Source organism: Gopherus evgoodei, chromosome 24 (genome assembly GCF_007399415.2).
Source record: "Gopherus evgoodei ecotype Sinaloan lineage chromosome 24, rGopEvg1_v1.p, whole genome shotgun sequence".
Classification (NCBI taxonomy): domain Eukaryota; kingdom Metazoa; phylum Chordata; order Testudines; family Testudinidae; genus Gopherus; species Gopherus evgoodei.
In genome coordinates, this window is record NC_044345.1 from 1,326,810 (window position 1) to 1,348,893 (window position 22,084).

Below are 22,084 nucleotides of genomic sequence, written 5' to 3' on the forward strand. Positions count from 1 at the left end.
CGGCTCCGCTGTTGGCATGCTGACTCTAGAGGGTAGGACTGTGTGCTGCTGGGTTTCTTTCCAAGGGTACAAGATCCTACTACCACCTTCTCTTTATATAGCATCTTTTATCCAGAAAGATGGGAAAGCGTTTTACAGACAGCCTGGCCTTAGCTGGAACTGACTCGGGGGAAAGCGCGCCACCTACTGAACTAACGACACTACTTTTTGCAGCTCCTGGGTTTACCTGGAGTCTCATGTGCAACAGCTACACACTTAGCTTTTGTGATAAAGCAAGATGAGCGCCCAGTCTGGCACAGCTGCACACTGGTCCCATGGAACTGGTTGTGCAGAGAAAGGGAGGTGAATAGATGGCATGGAGATCTCCTCACTGGGCATGGTTCAACGGTGACCTCCGTCTGCCTTTGCAAACACAGCCCGGGAAGGGGTGGGGGGCTGGGTCTTTCTGCTGCCCCTGGTTCCGTGCAGTGTCCCTGGACTGCCTTGGCTTGGTTTTTCTAAAGGCCGTGCGCTAGTTCAAGGAGGAATGAAGTCTGGGAAGTGTTACATGGGAGATCAGATTACATGATCACAGTGGTCCCTCCTGGCTTTGGAATCAATGAATCTGAGACAGACTATGGCAAGAGAGAAGCTTGTTTTGTTTAGTGCTGGGGCCTCCGGGACATGCCTTTCTGACATCTTATAGCCTCTAGCTAGGCACTGGGTCCCTACAGTATCCCGTCTCCAGGTTCCCAGAGAGTGCAGCTGTGTACTTGTGGGGAGCCTGGCTGGTTTTTCTAGCCTGTCCCCAGGTGGGTCGCAAAGGGCACAGTTGTCTTCATGTTGTGCTGGGAGATGGTCTTTAACTTAGATAAAAAGTTGTGAGGCTGTTTTCAGCACCTCCCATCAGCGCAGGAGGCTTCCCACATCCTTTGGTTTCCCGGTCAGCCACACTGCATCATGTGACTTCCCAGATAGCTGGCCGGCCCAGTGGGAGTCAGCATTCTCCGGTGCTTTTCAGAACAGCTCCTGTCCCACCGGGGAGAGGGACACTGAGCTACAGGCAAGCTCAGGAAATGAGGTTTATCAAATGAAGCCCCCAGCATCATCTGAGAACTCTGCCTCATCTCTCCCAGCATTCAGGGCATGGAGGTTTTTCCTACCTCCTTCTCCCAGGGACCCTGCATCTTGGTGATCTTTCCTTGAGGGAGGAGGGCTGAACACAGCTCCCCTCCGCTACAGCCTGTCAGTGCCACTCTGCATCAGCCAGGGCTATCCCGATGATGCAAGGCACTCCCTTCTCCGAGGGCGGAGGGAGCATTCGGCCTCCACAATACTCCCGAGACTTGCCCTCAGAGCCCTGCGTTGGGCTGCCTCCGTAGCACTGGGCTAGCCAATGAATTGTGGTCTCTCTCACTCCTGAACAGCTTCGTTACTGCAACTCGGAGTCTGGAACCGAGAGGGGAAGTCTGGTCTTTTCCAAAGCAGGCATTTTTTGCCTCTGACCCTCTGCTTTAGGGCTCATAGACTCATAGACTCATAGGTCAGAAGGGACCAATATGATCATCTAGTCTGACCTCCTGCACAAGGCAGGCCACAGAACCCTACCCCTCCACTTCTATAACAACCCCTAACCCAGGACTGAGTTATTGAAATGCTCAAAATTGGTTTGAAGACCTCAAGCTGCAGAGAATCCACCAGCAAGCAACCCATGCCCCATGCTGAAGGGAACTGAACTGACTCTAGCGCTGTTACATACACCAGCAGCCTCTCACCCATACAGAAAACAAACAGGCCTGTTCCTAATTTGCACTTCAATAGTGTTCTCCATCTCCGATCCCAGAGCGCTGCGGGTAAACATTAATCCCTGTGGGAGGCCAAATATCATCATCCCCTTTTGTGGGAACTGAGACCCAGTGTCTTCCCCAAGTGGCAGCGCTGGCAAAAGAAACCAGGAGTCGGGACCCCCAGTCTCCTGCTCTAACCACTAGGTCACACACTCCACCAAGAGCTGGGAACAGCAGCTGGGAATCTTGACTCCCAGTCCCCTGCTCTAACCACTAGACCTCTCTCTCTGCTAATACTGGGGTGGGGAATGTGATATTAAACAGATTCTTGTCAACATATTTTTATGCTTGCATATTTCATTAGCGTCTCCAGATACAGGAGACTCAGGGAAATAAAAATAATAATAAAACAATCCAGAGAGTTCTGAGCTGAGAAACTTGGACAAATTGATATGGAGGAAATTGCCAAAAACTCCATCTGTTTTCCCTTAATGATTTCACAAGGAAGCTGAGAGAAACCTGCCCCTGAGAAGCAATTGGGCCTTGGCCGATCCAGCCTAGCACCCCATCAAGCATCTGATCCCCTCTTCTCCAAAGGGGCTGGAAATAAACATCTTGTACACAGGAAGCAGATGGTGAAGAGTCAAAGGAAACCAGGGAGTCATGGCTGGGTCTTGAAGACACAGGAGCTGTGGTTCTCATCACGTCTGGAAACCAGGCCATTGGGAACTGCATGACAAGGCTGGGTACCTCTGAGAGGCTCCGTATACACAAGCTTGCTGCTGCTTGTTGGAAGTGGCGTCCAGTCTCGACTACCATTGCACCTGTACAGAAAGCAATCACGGTAACGGCACATTGGGCTATGCCCTCTGCCACCCGCCAACCAATGCCAGTGCATCTCCTCTTTAAAACTCTCCAGGAGTGCTTACATCCCAGCCACCTGCCCTCTGCTGGAGAGCTCTGGGTTTGGAGTCCTTTGCTAGGAGTTCGTCCGCACTGCTCGGACTGGGGGAATTGGGCAGCTGGTTCGTGCGCCCTTCTGGGGCAGAGCAGCAAGAGGCTGGGGGTGCCGTCTGGCATGACAGTGCGAAGCCCCATGAGGTCAGCAGCCCAGGCCGCTCCTCGCTACTTAGAGCTTCTGGGTAGTTGAGCAGTTGGAACATAGGTCTGGAAGGGAGCATCTGGGTCATGGAGTCCAGCTCCCTGCTGTCACAGGCAGCCCCTCATAGAGTGTTGTTCAGGAACTTGTCAAGCTTCATCTTAAACCTAGCTAGCTTATCTGAAGGGGTGAGGTGTCCTGGACCTGCCGCCGGGGAAAAAGACCAGAGTCCATTGCTGTGTGCGCTGACGCATCACCGCTGGGACACGCCGTCCAAGCCAGCCATGTGGTTCCAGTTCATCTTCCCCAGGTTACAGCTCAATTACTGCCGAGGAGATGGTCTGGACTGGCCTGAACTGAGCAGAGGCCCTTGACAAAGCTCGCCTGCAGAGGTGGGGGCCAGAAGAGCAGGCCTTGGTGCTGCACAGGAACAGGAAGAAAAGCAGCTGAGGCTGTGGGGCCAGCCAGAGAGTTTGTTGATCTTGTCAGGGACAGGAAATGGACCAGAATTCAGTGTTTTGCATGTTCCAAAAGACGGAACATGGCAATGGAAACATTGCAAGGTTTCCCTGGAGTTACTCGCTAAGGCTAGGAGTGCCGCTGAATCCTCACATGCTTTGAGTAAAGCGCATTCACAAGTCTTTGGAGGATTGGGCATAAGTTTTCCTGCAGTGGAACCTGACCCCCTTTCCTGGGGGTCAGCCAGGGAAAGAGCCAGGAGAAGGTGGGAGCAGAGCAGGGGGCATTGGTTAATGTGACGCTGGGTCTCTAGTCTCCCTAACCTCAGTCAGTGATGGGTGTGCACGTGTGTAGGTGTAGTAACAGAAGTCAGGAAAAATACATTACTATTGGGTTGATACTAACGTCCTCTGCTCCTTCCAGGTTGTTTTACAAGCCTCTTGCCTGGAGACTGAGCTGCTAACCAGAGAAGTTCAGAATGATGTGTAAAGCCACAGAAAGGAGTTGAAATTGCCAGCACACTCTGTTAGTTTGTGCTCGTTGTTCGCAGGGGGCATGTGCATGCTAAACCCATAATCCAGGGCCAGTTTCACATGCACACTCCTTTTGAAAAGCAGGAGGCGAGCTGCCATTGCTGTCAAACATCCATACTGTGGACAGTCTCCATGCCAGCTTGAGCCCAAGTAGGGAATCCTGTTCAAAGTTATCAAAGATGTAAACCAGCGCAGGTGCATTTCAGTTCTGTCAGGAGGGGAAGGAATCTGTTCTCATGAGGTCTCCATCACTCGCAGGGAGGTGGTGATAATGAGTTTGCAGGAGACAACATTGTGCTGTGAGTTCAAATGTAAATGGAAAGTTCATGAGGAACATTGACAGGCTGAGCAGCTGGTGGGAACGGAGCAGCAGCAGCTCTCAGCCTGCCTCTCACCTCTCCATTCAGTCACATCTGTTTCCCCATCAAACAGACAACCCTGCCCAGCAGCATGACCGCAGTGCAGATGGAGCTGGAGGGTATTTCGCTGAAATGTGACTGCAACACTGACTAAAAGCAAACCAGTCTTTCTGCTGAGTCTTTGCTGTCGGGGGGGGGGCACATGGGGGGTTTTCTTAGGAGGAAATTGTGAAATTGCTGCTGCTGGGGAACATTCTGTTGCTTTATTAATATTTATTCCCTATTTTGCAATATGGTCCAGAGACTTTCAGCCCAAGGTTAATTATGTCCTGGGAGGGGTGTGCGCTTATCTGATTCCATAATCTTGCCACAAGTAATTTTTTAAGACCAGCTGCTTTAGCAGTGCATGGTTCTAAGCTGTGGTCCTGAGGCCAAACGGAGGCAGGGTTGCAAATATCCAGCCTGAGGTCACTGAAAATGCCCTTTTGACCTGTCGGTTTTGCAGGGCTGGGTTGTGCAGGAACAAGACAAGTGGTTGCTTGGTGTCTTCTGCAGCTGCCTTCTGACACTGGGGACTAGGAAGGATAGCCAAGGCCCTATTTCCATGAGCACCATTATCTGACCTGGCAGAGACACCCGGGTGCGGGAGGAGAGTTGTGTGAGATGACTGGTTTCCTGTCCTCTCCTGCTACACTGAGGTGTGCGTCTCCTTGGCAGGTACCACGATCAGCAGGATGTGACCAGCAACTTCCTGGGTGCCATGTGGCTCATCTCCATCACGTTCCTCTCCATTGGCTATGGTGACATGGTGCCTCACACATACTGTGGGAAAGGCGTCTGCCTCCTCACCGGCATCATGGTAAGAGTGTTTTCTCAAGGGAGCGGCCCAGGAGAGGAAAGTACACAATCCAGAGTAAAGCTTCGGCGAGCCGGGGCCAGCAGATTGCCCCTCACACCCACCCACTGGGGCCTTCCTATACTGAGCCGTGGAGATCCTGCCTCGGTTTCCTTCCCGTTTAGAACACACTCCTTGAGGCTCTTCAGTCAAGGACTGGATCGGGCTCCATTAGGACTCCACTGATTCCCCTCCCAGGGTCTAACCCAGGGCTACAGCTTGGGAAGCAAGACAAGGCAGGTTTTGGTTGGGGTATTTTACAGAGCCCCCTTCCTTCCCCACTGGTTGGGGGCTTCTCAGCTAGTTTGTCTATGAGCAAGACTTCACAGTTTTTGCTCTGCTGCTGAAAATTGGCAAGGCTGTGAGCAATCAGGATGCTGGGAGCTGGGGAGGTCAAACCCTCATCAGTAGTAAGCAAAACTCACAGCCTTAATCTGAACCACTGCATGCACCGAGACAATGGGAGGAATGGGAGGCCTCCCGGGCAGGCTGGCACTCACTCCGGTCTCTGGATCACTGCGTTGGGCTTCCGTGGATCCGACATGTCCTTTGTCTGAGGCACGAATGACACTTAGACAGGATCTTACAGGTGTTTTCCAGATCTTGACACACAACTTTGGAGGGCGTGTGTCTGTGTGGATACCTGAAAAGCCTGCAAAGTACCGTGGGCCCAGTTCTGTAGCCAGCGGATGCGCAGCGCTGCGCTGGGTGGGAAGGCTGTAGTGTGTAGAGTGTCTCAGCAATACTGGGCTACAGCAGTGGTTGCCAACCCTCAGTGGAGCAGTGAGAGCTGCCCACTAAGCAGGCAAATAACGCCAAACCACGCAGGCTGAGCCGGGATATACAGTGGGCACAGGTGAGTCTTTAGAACAAGTACAGGGCTGGCAAAGACCCAGCTGCCGCTGAGTACAGGCTGCTGAGCAGTGCTGTGTGACAGAAGTTTTCTGATCTCATCAGAGCAGCTCCACAGAGACCCTGGTCTGTGTGACAGAAGTATCCCTCAATCAGTGCCCAGCAGTGGGGTTTGGCAGCTGTCCCAGACAGGCCAACCTCTCAGCCACTGGTTTTTACAAGCATCTGCCTTTCTCTCCCCACACTGAGCTGCAGCCCATCTGACTGACTGTCCTGGATTGTCTCACTGACTTACTGACTATCAAATCCTCCCAGCTCCTGCAGCCATGCTCAAGAAAAGCTGTGGAAAGCGGGCCTCTTCCTCAGTGTGCAGAGCTGCCTCGCAATGCTACATGTTACTGGGAGACTGGTGCAGAATAAAGGGAGCGGGGAGAATAGTTTTATTAGTGGACTGAAACATCACCTGGTACAGCAAACTTTTCCAGCTACCTCACTCCTCAGCAGCCTACAATGGGCGACTCTCGCTGTGTATTATACACTAGGATCCTCGCTTTGAATGCAATAATGCTCCCCGTTTTCCTTAAGCTAAACTAACCAGTCATGGCTACCCACTGTTTTACAGCCGGTGTCTGAGTCCCACAGCCATTTATATCACTAGCCAAGGCCTGTTCCTCTTTCACGTACACTTGGATGCAGGGAACTCTGCTCCTTAGCCCCTCTTCAGGCCAACAGCTCTGTGGGGTTTCCCATGCAGGCGCTAGTCCTCATGGGCACCCTCTGCATCAAGGAATCTCTCTCTTGCTGAGTCATTTCTCTCTCCTCCCTCCCCGGCCACACCCTTCCTATGCCAGGCTCCCCGTGATGATTACACTAATTAGTTAAAGGCAACCTCCCCATTTGGTTACCATGGTGAACATGGAGGCCTAGTGTGTGCTGTGACCAGGTTTAATAACAGGCATCTTGCAGAGTTCCCGAGTAACTGTGCGGTGATTAGCCACTAAGCAGGGGTCAGAGCGCTGTGACTGCTGCCTACCAGGGAATTTCACCTACCACAGCAGACACTTGGAGCTCCTCTGCATTTCAGTAGGAGACGCTATGGCAGCTGCCTCACAGCATCACACCACTTGCCTCTCTGGCTAGGCATTTTGAAAGCACCCAACAGCGTGGTGTCCAGCCAGTGGCCTCCAGAGGCTCTGTCAGCTCTAGGCTGCAGTACCAGAGTGAGCAGGAGGGAGAACTGGGGCCGATTCCCCCAGCGCAATGACATTGCCTGCAGAGAAGCGTCTCTCGATCTCACTCTGAGAGAGAAGCAAAGCAGACTCTGCACTTCCAGGCCAACAGAAGATGGGTGGATTCGGTACAGGAGGCTGGGGTGACCAACCCCCATCACAGGTAGGGATATCTCCAGGACAAGCCAATATCTGGAGCAGGCTAGTGCTTGGTTCCTAGAGCTGTTTGTCAGAACAGTGAACAGAGATGGTGAGCATCCCTAGTGTACTTGTGGGGACTAGATTCCATCCTAAAACGCTAAGTGCGAGCTGGTTTCAATCACATTGGAGCTACTCCAGCTGTTGTAAGGAATCCTTGGAAGAGACAAGAAGCCAGCTGTGAAGTCTCCACACCCCCTCATTCCATTTGTCATTTTCACCTCTTCATTAATATTTCATTTTGTTTTTGTTCCATAAACTAAGCTATGGAGTCAGTTCTCCCAGGGCTGAGTGAGAGATACCAGGTCCCCTCTCCAAAATCCTCTTGATACATTCCAGCTTCTAGCGTTCTCCAGCTGGAGATGTCCCATGGAAGCCAGCCTGAAGCAGAAGCTGAGAGGCACTTGAAGATGGAGGTGTGCAGCCTTGACTAGCCAGAGAGATGGATGGGTCGTTATTGAATGAAGATGCACAAAATTGTCTGTGTGGGAGGTCCTGGTGCTGTGCTGCACTGTTTGGGCCATGATGCAACATGATCTTGACTGAGCGCTATTGTGTACTGACACGCTGTCACCAGGCAAATGCCACCACATCCACCAGGAGACAGCACTGGAACTGCTGTGTGGGTCTCTGCTTCTCCAGTCAATAGACAATACTAGGTCCTCAACTGGTGTAAATTGCCATCGCTCAGGATCTGGCCCAGTCTTCCCTCCCCAATCATTGGGTGCTGGGGATAGTGGCGTGTCTTCTCTCTACTCTTCCTTTCTATCATCAGGAGAGATCCCAGCAACCACTGTGGGGTGCGCAGAAATCTAGGTAGAAATCTATCTGTGTTGAGTAGCTGCATGAGGCCTGTGCACCAATTAAGCCTGCTTACACCTTTGGGGTTTAAGTGGTCCACAGCCCTGGGGGCAGGTCCTCCGCATCGAGGGATGGTCCACGCTACCCATGCTGCCTTGGGTGGGCGCTCAGCCTGCACTCACAGGAGGTGCACAAAGGCCAGAACATCAGTTGGGAACTCCAGAGAGACAGGCTTACACTGTGTCTACACTGCAGCCACTCCAGTGCTGTGTGTAGTGTAGACCCTCATGACAGCGACAAAGGGAGTTTTCCTGTTGCTGTATTTAATCCAGCTCTCAAGGAGGCCATAGCTTGGGCAATGGAAGAATCCTTCTGGCGAGCTCGCAGCAGCTCCATGGGGGCTCAGGTTGGCTGAACGGCAGCTCTCAGGGGTGTGGGTTTTTCACAGAGGTAGGGCAGCCGACATTTCAGTGATAGACCAGGCCTCAGCTTGCTCCCCTAACACGTTTCCTAGTACACACAGCATCAGGTATTTCCAAGCCTAGCCCCGTTTCATTCCACGGGTTCCTCTTCCGTCATCACTCTGCTTCTCTCCACTGTGCTGCCCGGACTTGCCTGCCTCCCTTGCAAGACCCTCTCCTTTATGGGCTGCATCTGCTGCTCCTCCTAGCTACTGAGTGGGACTAAGGTTGGGCACAGCGGGATCTAGTGCATCAGGCTGGAGCAATGCTGCGGGAGCCAGCCGCTGGCTGGCACGTCCGGTGGGACCATGCCAACTACAGGGGCATGAATTTGCTCCACTGGCCGACCAGGTCACAGATTTTCCAAGTTCTATGAGAGCAACTGGTTCCCCCTCCTTCTCCTGCCCCTAGAATCCCAGGCTTGCTGGACTCTCAAGAAGGATAATTTTCAACATGCCAGAAACTACTCCTTCGTGTCTGGGTTTTAGTCCTGCCTCCATGGTGAGCTCCTGCTGCTATTGTGCAGTGCCAGTGCACTCAGACCCTATTAATGCAGCTCCCCTGGGAGGCATTCACTCGCTAGCCTGGGAAAGTACTTTATCTGGCTGCTGCCACGGTAACACCAGCCAAACGGGAGGAGTGTGACACTTTCCAGCAAACAGCCAGAAAAGGAGTCTGTTAGCGCCTGCCACAGCTGACAGATCAGCCCCTCTGCTCAGCCAGCCGCGGTGGAGGAGAGCAAGCAGCATCTTTGCTCCCCAGCTGAACAGAAGCAACAAGGGTCAGGCTTAGGTGTGAGTGAGGCTAAGCATACAGCGAGCCGGGCGTCAGGGACCCTGCCTGCTCAGAGCCACCCTGATGATGAGGGAGTTAAGCTGGCTGTCTCCCCCCATCATCTCAAAGAGGAGAGTTTGTCCCAGGCACCCAATGGCCTAATTTGATTTTAGCACGCTTTGTCCCAGAACAGGGGGGACCTGAGTACCCAGAGGATTGTACAGCGCCCTCCAGCGTGGTTAAATGTGCTGTGAATTACATAGGGGACCCACCTATGCTGCCTATCACAGTCTGGCCTGCTGTTCTTTAAGCCCCAGGGGCTCATGAACCACAAGGAGCCCTCCAGTGCAACCCCAGCCATTCTACTCCGTGGAACACCTATCAACACAGCCCATGGATTACCAAACGCCAGCTGCGCCTCCGAGCCTGACTCTACCTACTCGGGCTGTGCGGCTTGTGCTAGGGTGCCAAACACACCGGTGCAGCCATTACTGCTCAGGCTGGAGTGCCGGCTCAGAGAAATTGTCCTGAGCTCCAGCCCGAGCTCCAGCCCAAGTCTGAACACTTGTTCCTAGTGCCAGGCGTGAGCTCCATGACCAAGTCTGTAGAGCCAGGCTCTGAGACTTGCTGCCCCAGGTTTTAAAACTCAGTGTAGACATACTCCTGAACAACAGGGGAGAGACCCTCCATTTCCCCATCGGTGAGCTGTTTCCTTGGAGGAGTAGAGAGATTATGTTATCTCTAGCGGAAAGAGCACCTGCTGGGAGCCAGGCGCCCCGGAGTTCTAATCCTCGGGCTAACAGCGACTCCCTGAATGCCCTTGGGTGAGTCCAGCCTCGCTCCCTGCCTCAGTTTCCCCATCTGTAAAATGGAGGTGATTGCACTCAGCTCTCAGCAAGGTCATAGGTTTAGTTCGCTGTCTGTTCGGAAGAGGAAAGGGGAAGAGAATGAAAATGTAAGAGGTGTGGATATCCCCCTGCTCCCTATTCTGACCAGCATCTCAGCAGGTCCCAGGCTAATGCACACAGCATCACAGAGTCCAGGCACTTTCGGGTGCAGGGTGAGAATTAACTGCACAACAGCCAGGGAAGGAAGGAAATGTTTCCCCAGTGACCCAGGGGCTTACGAATCATGCCAGGTCCATGGAGAACGGACAGCGCCTCCATCACTTCCAGGTGAAGGCTGAGTCCTCCCAGCGGGTTCCAGCGAGTCTGTGGCCTGATTTTCAGAGGGATGGAGGCCAGAAGCTGCACTTGTCCCCCCAAGCTCTGAAAGAGAAGCCAGGGGTTATTGTGAACCTGAGGCATGGCCCAAAACCCCACCCCCTCCATCTGATGGAAAGTCCTGTCTGGAGAAACGAAGGCAGGTAGTCCCCAGGCACGGATGCCTGGCATATCTGCAACGTTTGGACGTGCACTCTGTAAAAGACATCAGCCTGGTGTTAGATCCAGGGTGGGTCTGCAGAGCTCAGACACCACCATGATGGGCATGGCAGAAGAGATGAGCAATAGCAAAAATCGCTTGCAGCAGTGAACTGGCCCTGCGCTAACCTCACAGCCAAGGACAGATGTCCAATCCCAAGCTAGACTGGGCGAACCAGAAGAACTTCCACTCCAAGGGAACGGAGGGAATGAGAAGCGTACGTACGGAGCCTTCCAGGAGAACTGCAGGATTCAGCTCAGACCGGGATGTTTGTTAATGATCTTTAATGAATGAAAGGTCACTCCCTAAGGTCACGGTCTCTGCCAGGCAGCACAGGGGAGGCGGGCTCATTCGCACTCAGGGAGACTCAGGCAGGCACTCTCACTCTCTCTCTCACACATGCACAGATTCGCTTTCAGGTTGGCACCTTTTACTTTTACAGCCAAATCTGTCCAGGAGATAATAGCTACCAACTGGGCTCTCCATTTGCCAAATGGAACATATCCCGACTCGAATGGGCACAGTTCCTACTGTAACTGCTTGGTAAAAAGGAGCTACCAGCTGTCACCGTTTAGGGAGAGGGAGAAGAGGGGAGGGAGGACGAGACAGAGACAGTGATTCACATGATCTCATTTCTGTGCCGGGCCTCACTGTAGTAAAAGTGGGTAGCTGACCAACGTGCAGGGTGTCAGCAGCCTTTTCGAAAGGAATCACTTAGGAAGAGCCAAGGAAAGGTGTCAGCTTCAGCTGTGCCAAAAGCATAGGCAGGTTTTTGTTTTTTTTCCTGAAGCTCCATGAGAGAAAACAGAGATTGAGAGAGAGCGAGAGAGCGCGCCTGCAAACCTGCTGGGGTGTTTGATCCATCCTCTTCCCAGCCACGTGGCCCTGCAGCCTCATACAGGTGACACACAAAGGGCTTCCTTCATGACTCTCATAAAGGAAGCTATTTTTTAAATAACAAAGGGTTTAGTCGGGCCAGTAAGTGTCATTATTCCCATTTCACAGATGGGGAAACTGAGGGGAAGGAATATGCTGCCAAGGTCACACAGTGAGTCAGGGTAAGAAACTCAGGAGTCCCGGTTGCCTGCATTAACAATCTTCCCACAGCAGTGAATGGAGCCCAGGAGTCCTGGCTCCTAGTCCCCCTGTCTTAGTTGTGACCCTACGCTCCCACCTAGAGCTGGGAACAGAACCCAGGAGTCTTGACGCCCAGTTCCCCGGGGGCTGATGACTAGCCCATGCTCCTTTCCAGAGCTGGGAATAGAACCCAGGAGTCCTGACTCCCCCCTCTCCAATCCCCACTCTAACCCACACAACAGACTTCCTCAGGAGCCAGGAATGCACCCTAGTCCTGATGATTTTCTCCTAAAAGCAGTGGGCCAGCTCCTTAGCTCGGGGGCTCTATGCCACTGCACCAGCCGAGCTGGAGTATTGAGTGCAGCTTCTGAGTGTCTTGGGAAGGTCAGGAGAGGGCAACGGTTTCCTGATGACCCCCTGCCAACCAGCAGCGTGGTCCATTAATTACACAAACAGCCGCTCAAGGACACGTGTCCAGCACTGTGGGCAGCTGACCCCATGGAGTAATTAAATATATGCCCTGCTGCACAAGGAGGTGGGGGGTGAAGTGCAATTAATGTATGTAAATGGCTGGGACAGCCTCAGGTGGATGGGGCTGTGGCCATGCAAAGCACCATCACTGCAAGGTTTCATCCCAAGTGTCTCTCTGCGGGAAGGCAAGTGGCATTTGGAAGTCGGAGGGGGCTTCTCCCTGCTCCAGGATTAACTCTTTGCCTTCTCTCTCCTCCCCTTGCTTTTCCCACGGCAGGGGGCTGGCTGCACCGCCCTGGTGGTGGCCGTGGTGGCCAGGAAACTGGAACTCACCAAAGCCGAGAAGCATGTGCACAACTTCATGATGGACACTCAGCTGACGAAGCGGGTAAGGTGCTCCAGGCAGTGGGGTGTCTGTCACAGCTGGTTGGGGTAAAAATCCCCAAATGGAACAGCAGGAAGCCTTAAGCCAGCTGGTGTAAATCCACTTTGATCTCAATGGAACTATGCTGCTTTAGGCCTGCTGAGAGTCTGGCCTGACAGTTCTCATCTTGTAAACTAGACTGTGACATCACAGTGAGACGGGACATTGATCTGGGAGGAGAAAACTTGCATGTGCCCAGAAACTCCTCAAGCATCAACAATGCTGGCTGAAGGGGGGCGCTGGCCATTTGCACTATAAGCTTTTCTTGAGCCCTGACAGAAAAATATCATGGAATGCTGCAGTGTGTCTGTTTCCTCACATTTCTGCAGGAACGTTTTCCTCTCCAAAGTGCCCTTCTCTAAATCATTTCCCCCCTTGGTCACTCCAGGTAATTTTCCTCATTTCCTTATGGAAGTGGCTATTAAAATGAAAAACCAAAGTCTCCTCTCTGGGGCAGAGCGCAAAAGATCACTGAGCTGGTGCCCTGGTGCAGAGACAGCACTCAAAGGGGAAAACGCTCCTGTAGGCCAGGCAGAGATGTGTCCATCACAAAGCAGTGGAGCACCTGAACAGGTCAGGAGCTGTTTCTTTAAGGACAGCTTTTGTGACAAGTTTTCCCAACACTCCTGTCTGCATGAAAGATCATGAATATTCTTCCCAGGAAGGCTCCTGAAACACGAGCACCACCAGTGTCAAAGCCCTGCTAGTGTCAAAGCCCTGCTGTGCTCAACAGGTCTCTGTCAGGCTGCCGCTCATTGGGAGCTTCATTAGAAACTGAGCTCTGCTTTAATTCTCTGCAGCCTGAATTAAGCATGGAGTGACTTGTATTGTGGTGTCATAGCAATGCATGCCCAGTTGTCCCTGCAGCCCCGTTTCACTGGGGAATTATTCATGAGAGTTGAGCTGCTTTGTTTTGACTATAAATTGTGTTGGCAGAGGGCGTTTTTGTATTTGGTTTTTTTAGGAGAATACACAGAGGTCAAAAGGAAAGTTCAGGGACATATTCCTCTGCTGTTGTTACAAAAAGTACAGCCTACTTCACGCTACAGTGGCACGGCAACTGCTGTAGCATAATAGAAAATAAATTGTATAATCCGTACATGGTCTGAATGCTATGCAGGCTTGGAAGAGGAGCTGTCAAGTCTGTAATGAGCAAGTAACACCAGCTCTCTCTCAATCTGCTCCAAAAGTCTCTCGTTTACAAGGGATTTAGGAAAATCTGGAAAGCCCAACTGTGCAGCCAAGCAGAGGAAGTGCCTTATCCTAGGAGGAGACAGGCTACCTTTCCCCTCTCCGAAGGGGATCCTCCTCCTCATCTCTCCAGGGCAGGCCTATGCTGACTGGAGGCACAGGGCTTGTTTACATGCTTTGGGTCCCAGCTGGGCAGGGCCTAATGATCACTCCGAGGTCCTCTGCACTTCAGCAGCAGGGCCAGTATTTCAGACAGCTGCCCGCCCAGTTACGATTCATTCTTTATGCTGGGATGGTACCCACTGTGTACTAGGCAAAGGAATCCACAATACAAATAGAGATCATGATACATTCATTATAAAATGTAGTTTTGTTTGTTTACTGTAAGTTTCAAATCCTGTGATAGGACTTATTCTGCCTTTGCTGTAGGAGCAGTGGAAAAGTCTCCTAAAGAATTAGTTCCAAGTGAACAAGATATTGTGCTATTTAGAGCCATACTGGGTGGGCTGGCCAGCAGAGGGATTCAAGAGAACATCAAATCCAGGGCTTACCACATTTTGGACTAACTTCTCAGTTGGTATAAATGGGTGCAGCTCTGTTGACTTCAGTGGAATTTCATCCATTTACATCAGCATAGAATTTGGCCCCATGTCTCTGATTTCCAGTATCTGCTCCCAAAAAGGGCTGGAGGGAAAGCTGCAGAGCCAGAAGCGTTTCCCACTCAGGGCAGTGCAGGGATTTCTGTGACGCTGCCCTCATGGAACCTTCCAGAGGCAAAACAGGAGGTAAAGTGACCTTGTTAATCATGGGCTAGTGCTCACAGAGTCCCACTCACACCTCTGTCCGGGGGCATTCATTCTTAAAGCCATTTTCCATTTTCTTCAGGAGCATCCAGATGAGCTCTCGTGTTGAGCTAGAATGATGCATAGACCAAGCCAGCCTGGAGCGCAGCAGGTAGCAGTAGGTTCTGACAGATGTAGGGGAGTCTAGCCAGGGAGCCGCTCCACGAAGAGAGGATGGAGTTAGTGCAGTTACACCTCTCGCCGTGAGTATTCAGGTTCACACTTGTATAAATAGGTGCAGCTCAGCTGAAGCAAAGGGAATTGCTTACACTAGGGTTGAATTTGGTCGATTAACTTTTCATGAGTCAGAGCGGATGATCCATGCGAAGCATCCTGAGCTAATCTTTCCACTTACACCAGTGTGGCACTAGTGCAACTCCTCTGACTTTAGCCGAGTTACTATGTAACTATGGAAAATCCACACCCCTGAGCAAGGTAATTATACCACCTCACCCCCGGTGCACCCAGCTGCTGCCTCTCGGGGAGGTGGAGGTAGATAGTGTCTCCACCAAGCTCTGCAGAGGCGCAGCTGCACCAGTACAGCGTTGTGAGTACAGACAAAACCCTAAGCCTGGATTTCACCAGCATGAATGAGAGACTTTCTCAGAGGGGAAGAAATCAGTGAGGACCCAGTCTCTGCAGCCTAGCCATGGAACTGCACTAGAACTCTGGCAGTGTATAATCACTTTATACCCTGTGGTGACTGTACTTAATGTCATTTCAAATGTGAGTGGCGCCAGCAATTTTTTGTATGAGTGAGATGGCAGTGAAGCAGAGGTAGGTATGTGACTTTGGACTGGCTCAGCGTCACAACTTGGAAACTCAATTTTCAAATGTGTCTGGATCCTGTGGAGACTTTGCAGTAAAGGAGATTGTGATCACGGGCAGGGAATTGAATTGAAACTGCCAGAGATGAAGAACATTACACAAATCTTGAGTGCGATGCAGTGCCCTCCTGCTGAAGAGAGGGAGAAATCTAGGAGCAAAACCAGATACCTCCCATAAGCAGCAGAGAACTGAAATGATCGTCTTCATAGCCAGGGAATTGGGGCAGTCAGAAGAACAAAACTAGCTTCCTCTGTGCTCATTTTTAAGGGATTTTAAAACATGGTGAAAAAATAAGCCGGTAGATTGATGTGGGATGTATTTTTCCAAGGACCATGCAGTGGATTGGTCCCTTTTGGTGATAAAACCGGGATTCTGTTATAAAGCAAAAAACCCTTGAAGTGATGTTTGGAAGGAAAACGGAGGAAGCCTAATTGTCTATGCACCCTCCTTACAGCTTCTTTTCTGGTCTCTCCATTCTCCTCACTAGAGCAACACCCCATGTTACCCGCTCTCTGCCCCATTCCCCAGCCCTCATGTATAGAAATCAAAGGCAGCTACAGATAAAATCCAAGTGGAAAATCTGGTGGAAAACTAAGAGCCCCCGAGAAGTTTCGGGATAAAATTTTTGTACCCCACAGAATATCCAGGGACCTTGGGGAGATTCTGGTGCCTCACTCCTTTCTCAGGAAATCTGCACGTTCCTCCTTTCCATCACTCCTGTTGGGTCACGGGGTCCAGCCCGTGTCACTGCGAAGAGACATTCGTTTCTGCAGGATGCCCATTCTGAGCTTGAGTCTCTGCCAGGGGAGGAATGTCTTGTGAAGAGCAAGCTGCCAAGGAGGCCGGGGAAGGGGTGTTGGGCAGGAAATGTGGCGTGCCTGCTTTGCAGGGAGCCCACAGCCACAGTGGCGTTTATGGTGACATAAGCGATACAAAAAGCAAACCTGTTCCTCCTCCTCCTCCCACCGCTATTGACATGCTGGCTTTGTGCCAAGTGGACTGTGGCCAATTCATTTCAAAGCAAGCACCAAAGCTGCAGTTTAACAGCAGACTCTTCAAGCCAGGTTCCTGCACAGACTCTCTCAGACCGAGCCACCAGCAAGGGGGTTAATAAATTCAGTGATGTCCGTGTTGCCCTGTGGTTTGTGCATGTGTGTTCACAGGCGGAGGATCTGGTTTTCCCACACCTGACAGCCCAGCCTAGCCAAGACGAGAGCATGTGGAGTCCCGATTCGAGAAATACTTGGATTTGATTACTCTGGGCACAACCACCAGCCTAATGTGAAATTTAATTATAAACCCGTGTATGGGAAGTGCAGTACTTGGGGGTGGTAGAAAGAGGAGAGCTGTGGTTCATTCTCTCGCCAGCACCTGTGTTCAGGTGTGACCTGCTCCTGGAGACAAGTAAACCTGGGACGCACGTGGCTGAGAGTCGCTAACATCTGACGGCTGCTGGGGGGGTCTCAGTCAAGTCCCTAGTGGACAAGTGTCCGTAACAAAAGCAAACAGTTGGCTGGTTGGCAGTCTCAGCAGCAAGGCCAAAGACAGAGTGAGCCATGAAGACTGCTGCCCCACAGTCAGTGCCTCCAAGCGGCGGCGATGCACTAGCACAAGAGACTGGAGGAAGCTTTCACTTGCACTGCCAGTTCTGTAGACAGAGGACCTGAGCCTCCCGGGCTGTTGGTTACTCTCACAAGGTTGTGTATAAAAATTCCCCCTGGTACTCACAATCTCTCTTTGTTCTCCTGCCCCAGCATCGTAGCAATCTGCAAAGCTTTTGGAAATGTCTGAGCAGTGGGTATCTGTGCTTAAACTCCTGACACAGAGCAAAACATGCAAAAACCCAAAAGGTAACAGCTAATTACAAATCAGCTTGGCTTGCCTGTGACCAAGGAACACTTCCCCCTGCTCTTTCCACTAATTACTCAAGATGTCTGTGTTTAAATGAAAACTTGGTCCCTAGCCGTCTGGATCCTGTTGGTCTGTCTCAGATTGGGGGTGCACTGAGTGATATCAGCCGTTTCCAGGCCAGCACATGGGAATGCCGTCAGCAGGAGTATGTGGCTTTATAGCATGGAGAGGGGGCTGCAAAGGGGAAAAGCTCTGGCTTTAATCATTGGGGATAAGTACAGGAAATTGCTGTGGTGCTGTCCCCATTTCCAGTGTAACCAAACCGACCCCTGTGTGAAACAGCTGTTACAGTGCTTTGGCTACCGTGGGGAAGGGGCAGCTGGCACTGGGGGTGGATTCCTCTCTGCATGTGAGGCATGTTCACACCGGCGGCCAGTACAGAATCCATGTCCTCTCGGGGCAGGAGTAAATATCTGCCAGGCAAGGTTCCCTCTAATTTTTTACATCCATGTGGGGAATGAATTTTGTTATATGCACCAAAATGGAGGTGACGTGTGGTGGGGGTGGGGCCAAGGGGTTCACAGTGTGGCAGGGGGCTCAGGGCTGGGGAACATGATTGGGGTGTGGGTGGGGGAGGGCTCTGGCTGGGGGGGCGGGCTCTGGGGTGGGGCTGGAGATGAGGGGTTTGGTGTCCAGGCTGCCTCTGGGCTGCGGTGGGGAGAGAGGACTTCCCCCAGCTCTCTCTTGTAGTCTCTCACTGGCTGCTGCAGCTCTGGGTCTGGGAGAGAGGTGCCTCTCACGCCTGCGTGCCTCTTGATAGCCTACTGTACGCCCACACAGCTTAGAGGGAATTTAGCTGCCAGGGACTCTCAGTGGCATGTGGGGATGGCCTGGAACTGGTTCCATGAAGAACGTGGTCCTGCTCAGCACAGGGTAGACGGTTGCACATTTAGGCACAAGGTAAAAACTGAGGGGCAGGCTAGGGAGTGTGTGGGAACCCAAACAAGAACACTGCAGCTTGGTCCCCAATCCACTCCTGCCTCGCCTTCAAAGTGCCCAGCAAAGCACCCTGTCAGCATAAGGAGGCGCCCACTCATCCCATGTCTCCTCAGATCTGCCCATTTGCCACCAACCCTCTTTCTTACCGGTCACTCTCGTGAGCAAGGGCACGACCCTGCCAAGTGCCAAGCTGTGCTGTAAAGTGCCGAGTGCCCTCAGTTCTGACTGACTTTAATGGGAGGGGAGGGTGCTTAGCAGCTTGCAGGACCAGTACAGACCAATCCAAACCATTGCCCCAGGCCTAACATACAAGATACTGCATCCCATATGCTCTCTGAGCCAGGAGGAGGAACTAACCTGCAGCTGGGTCTCCACTTTTGTCTTGCAGATCAAGAATGCTGCAGCCAACGTCCTTCGGGAAACGTGGCTTATCTACAAACACACAAAGCTGTTAAAGAAGATTGATCATGCCAAAGTCAGGAAGCATCAGAGAAAGTTCCTTCAAGCCATTCACCAGTAAGTGGAATCCACTCCAAATGGCGACCAGAAGAACAGTGGGGTGGGAGGGAGAATGACCAACATGGTCCAGACCTCGATGTTCCAGCTCAGTTCGTAGAGAAGAAAATCTGAGCAATTTTCCGTTTCCTTGCCAGATGCCATTATGAATATGCTTGTCTCTTGTGACCCATGTGCTGTGTGTGGCTAATCCCAGCTGGGTTTCCAGAGCAGTTAATGCGGCTAGAGGGACCAGCACACGGAAAAAGGACATGGCTGTATCAGCATTTTCTTCTTCCACAGGCTGCGCAGTGTGAAGATGGAGCAGAGGAAGCTGAGTGACCAGGCCAACACACTGGTTGATCTTTCCAAGGCAAGTCTCTGAAGTTCTCTCCGAGGCCGACAGGGCTGCAAGCCTTTCATCGACATTTACTGTATAATCAGTCAGTCGGCGCTGGCTGAACGCAGGAGACAAAAGGTCAAACTCTAGGCATCTGGAAATGACAGTTGGGAGTATTACTGATACCCTGCAGCCAGGGATAGGGCCGGTTTGTAGCTATTACTGCACTGGGAGATTGGGGCAGTGTAGATTCTAACAGGCTGGAGTTGGATAGGTACAATAGTATTGTGCCTCATCTCTGGAATGGGAGCAGCTGGCATCGATGGGGTGTGCCAGTTCCCTTCGCAACCAGCACACAGCAAAGCAGGATCTGGGATCAGTCTTTTAATGTCAGGCTTCTCAAAGGGGCTTTAGGCAGAGCGGTGCTCAATTCCCACTGAAAACCAGCAGCAGCCGGACTCGCTCAGGTCCTGTTGAGAATGACAGCATAAAACATTAACCAAAGATGCTCTTCATTTGAAGACAAAATTCTGGTAAATTCTCACCCCTGCAGACAGGGGCTCATCCCAGAGATAGAATATCAGTGGAGCTGCAGCAGCGTCACAATGTCCATATCTTCAAAGAACTGCAAGAGCTAAAAGCTCCCAGGCCTGGAACGCCCAGCTGCTCCGTCGGCAGGGTTCAGATGCTAGGAGGACATTATTTCTGGTTACTCTCCTCTCGATCCCAAGTTAGATTTCGTAGCAGAAGGAAACCTAGTTGGAGAGCCAGACTAAGAGCTCAGTTTTCATGTGCAGTGTCCTGCTGAAAAGATTTAATTTAGGGAGCAGCTTGTGCTTCCCCTCCCGGACAAATAGAAGCTGGGTTGCTGTCAATGCGATGGCTTGTCTTTTCTGCAGAGATGGGCTAAGACAGTAGATCCCTGATGGGGATTATCCTTATGATGCAAATATCAGTGTCCCAAATTAGCCATGAGCAATTCAGGAACTACCCACCCAGCAGTGTAGCCTAAACCCAAAGGAAGATCCGGCCCAACCCAGCAAGAAGGTCCCTCTTCTGTTCGTTGTTACTGTGTTATGGGTGTGCCCAAAGGCCCCAGTCGGGATGGGGACCTTGTTGTACTCGGTATTGTACAAACACAGGTGATGTCTTCATGGCCTCCAGGGCTCACAGTGCAGAAGATGAAGGGCTAGAGGTGGAGGCAGAACACATGCAAATGCCTGTGGGGGTGATAGGCATAGCTGAGGATGAGGATCACGTTTAATCATTTCAGCAGCGTGCAGCTGGATCGTAACACAGAACAAGCTGCAGAGCATTAGCTGGAGGCGACACTGCACAGGCTGCTTGCACCGCCAGTAAATAAATCTAAGTATCTGACACAATCAAGCCTAGTCCTGCCAGAAAAGAGTTTAATCAGACGGTTCCAGCTGTTGCCAGCATGTGCACCTTGCAACCGAGAGGTGATCTCTGATGTTCTGCTGATCGATGTCTTTCTTACTGGGATGCTCTGGACCAGCCAGAAGTCTCACATCTTTCATCTCTGTCCAGGCTTCCCCCGGCATTCAGTCACCAGGCAACAAATTAGAAGAGCATAGCATCTCTCTGGTAAAAACCTGGTAAAGGAATAAACTCGTTATAGCAAAATCCTGTACCAGGCTTTTCTTTTAACGGGTCATTGATTCATTTTAAAGACTTCTCTCTTGATTCGGAAAATATGCTTGTGCCTTGAGGAGACAGCTTCACTAATCGGCTCAGCACTTGTGTTGCAATTTGCTCTGTAGCACTGGAAGTTCAGTCTCTGAATGGAGATTTCCCTCTTCCCGGTATCCATGTGAAAAGGCTTCACGGTTCACACACTGCTCCGTTGGTTACAAGGATTGGTTTAGCTAGGTGCAACTATACCCTAACTCCCTCTAATCAAACTTTCACCTCCTGGCTGTCATTTTCCCTCTCTTCTTTCTTCTCCCCTTTTAGCAACCTGTGTTTGTTTGTTCCCAGCTCTATTTTGTGAACAGCATCAGAATCACAAGGTGGAGGTGTGCAGAAATCCATTCACTGAGGTTGTATGTGTGCACACCGAGAGTCAAACCCCCAGCAAAAAGGACCAAATGTGATGGAAGACTCTGTAATTTCCAAAAGAGCTGGTATTCCCACTTGCCAGATTCCAGAGAGGCTGTCTTGCCTATTGGTTAGAGCAGGGGCAAGTCCAACTTTGCTACTGCCTCAGCGTGTGACCCTGAACAAATCAGTTCCCCTCTAGGGGCCTTAGACAACACCTACTGTTGTGAAGCGCTTTGAGATCTTTCCATGGAAGGTGCTACCTGAGTGCGAAGCAGCATTGTTGTTTAGATCTAGTCCTACATGCTCTGACTCTGATGATTCCAAGCGTTCCCAAAAGACAGCAGCCAGTTTTAATTTCTTAATTTTTGGCCATTAGCTGGTTAGGGGCTGCTCAGCTGGGAGAACATTCTGTCCTTAATTTTCGCAGGATCTGCCAACAAGATGTATTTTCAAGGTTTCTACAGCCAACAGCTCGGTGGGACAGAGAGTAAACATCCAGCATTTGCCACTTAGCTTTCACAGGGTGAAATGTTTTCTTCTTAGTCCCAGTACAGAACTCTCGGCCTCTGAGGCTTCATTCCAGGCTTAGCCAGCTTGTTGCTCTCCCCAGCCCATCAGAAATGCAACCCAAGAGGTTCTCCCCCAATATTTCTGATC

The 22,084-nt window shown here is 51.5% G+C and overlaps 1 protein-coding gene across 3 annotated transcripts in view; it reads left to right on the forward strand.

Annotated features, from left to right (window-relative positions):
* KCNN3 (potassium calcium-activated channel subfamily N member 3) overlaps nucleotides 1–22,084 on the forward strand; it is a 71,843-nt gene that overhangs the window by 47,438 nt on the left and 2,321 nt on the right. Inside the window, exons 2-5 of one of the 3 annotated variants that reach the window (XM_030541969.1) lie at nucleotides 4,934–5,075; nucleotides 12,674–12,784; nucleotides 18,920–19,047; nucleotides 19,330–19,399. In XM_030541969.1, the coding sequence (XP_030397829.1) occupies nucleotides 4,934–5,075; nucleotides 12,674–12,784; nucleotides 18,920–19,047; nucleotides 19,330–19,399 (451 nt within the window). Of the gene's footprint in view, nucleotides 1–4,933; nucleotides 5,076–11,638; nucleotides 11,750–11,853; nucleotides 11,883–12,673; nucleotides 12,785–18,919; nucleotides 19,048–19,329; nucleotides 19,400–22,084 lie in introns of those variants that run through there. The other 2 variants (XM_030541972.1, XM_030541973.1) reach the window with 2 other exon arrangements.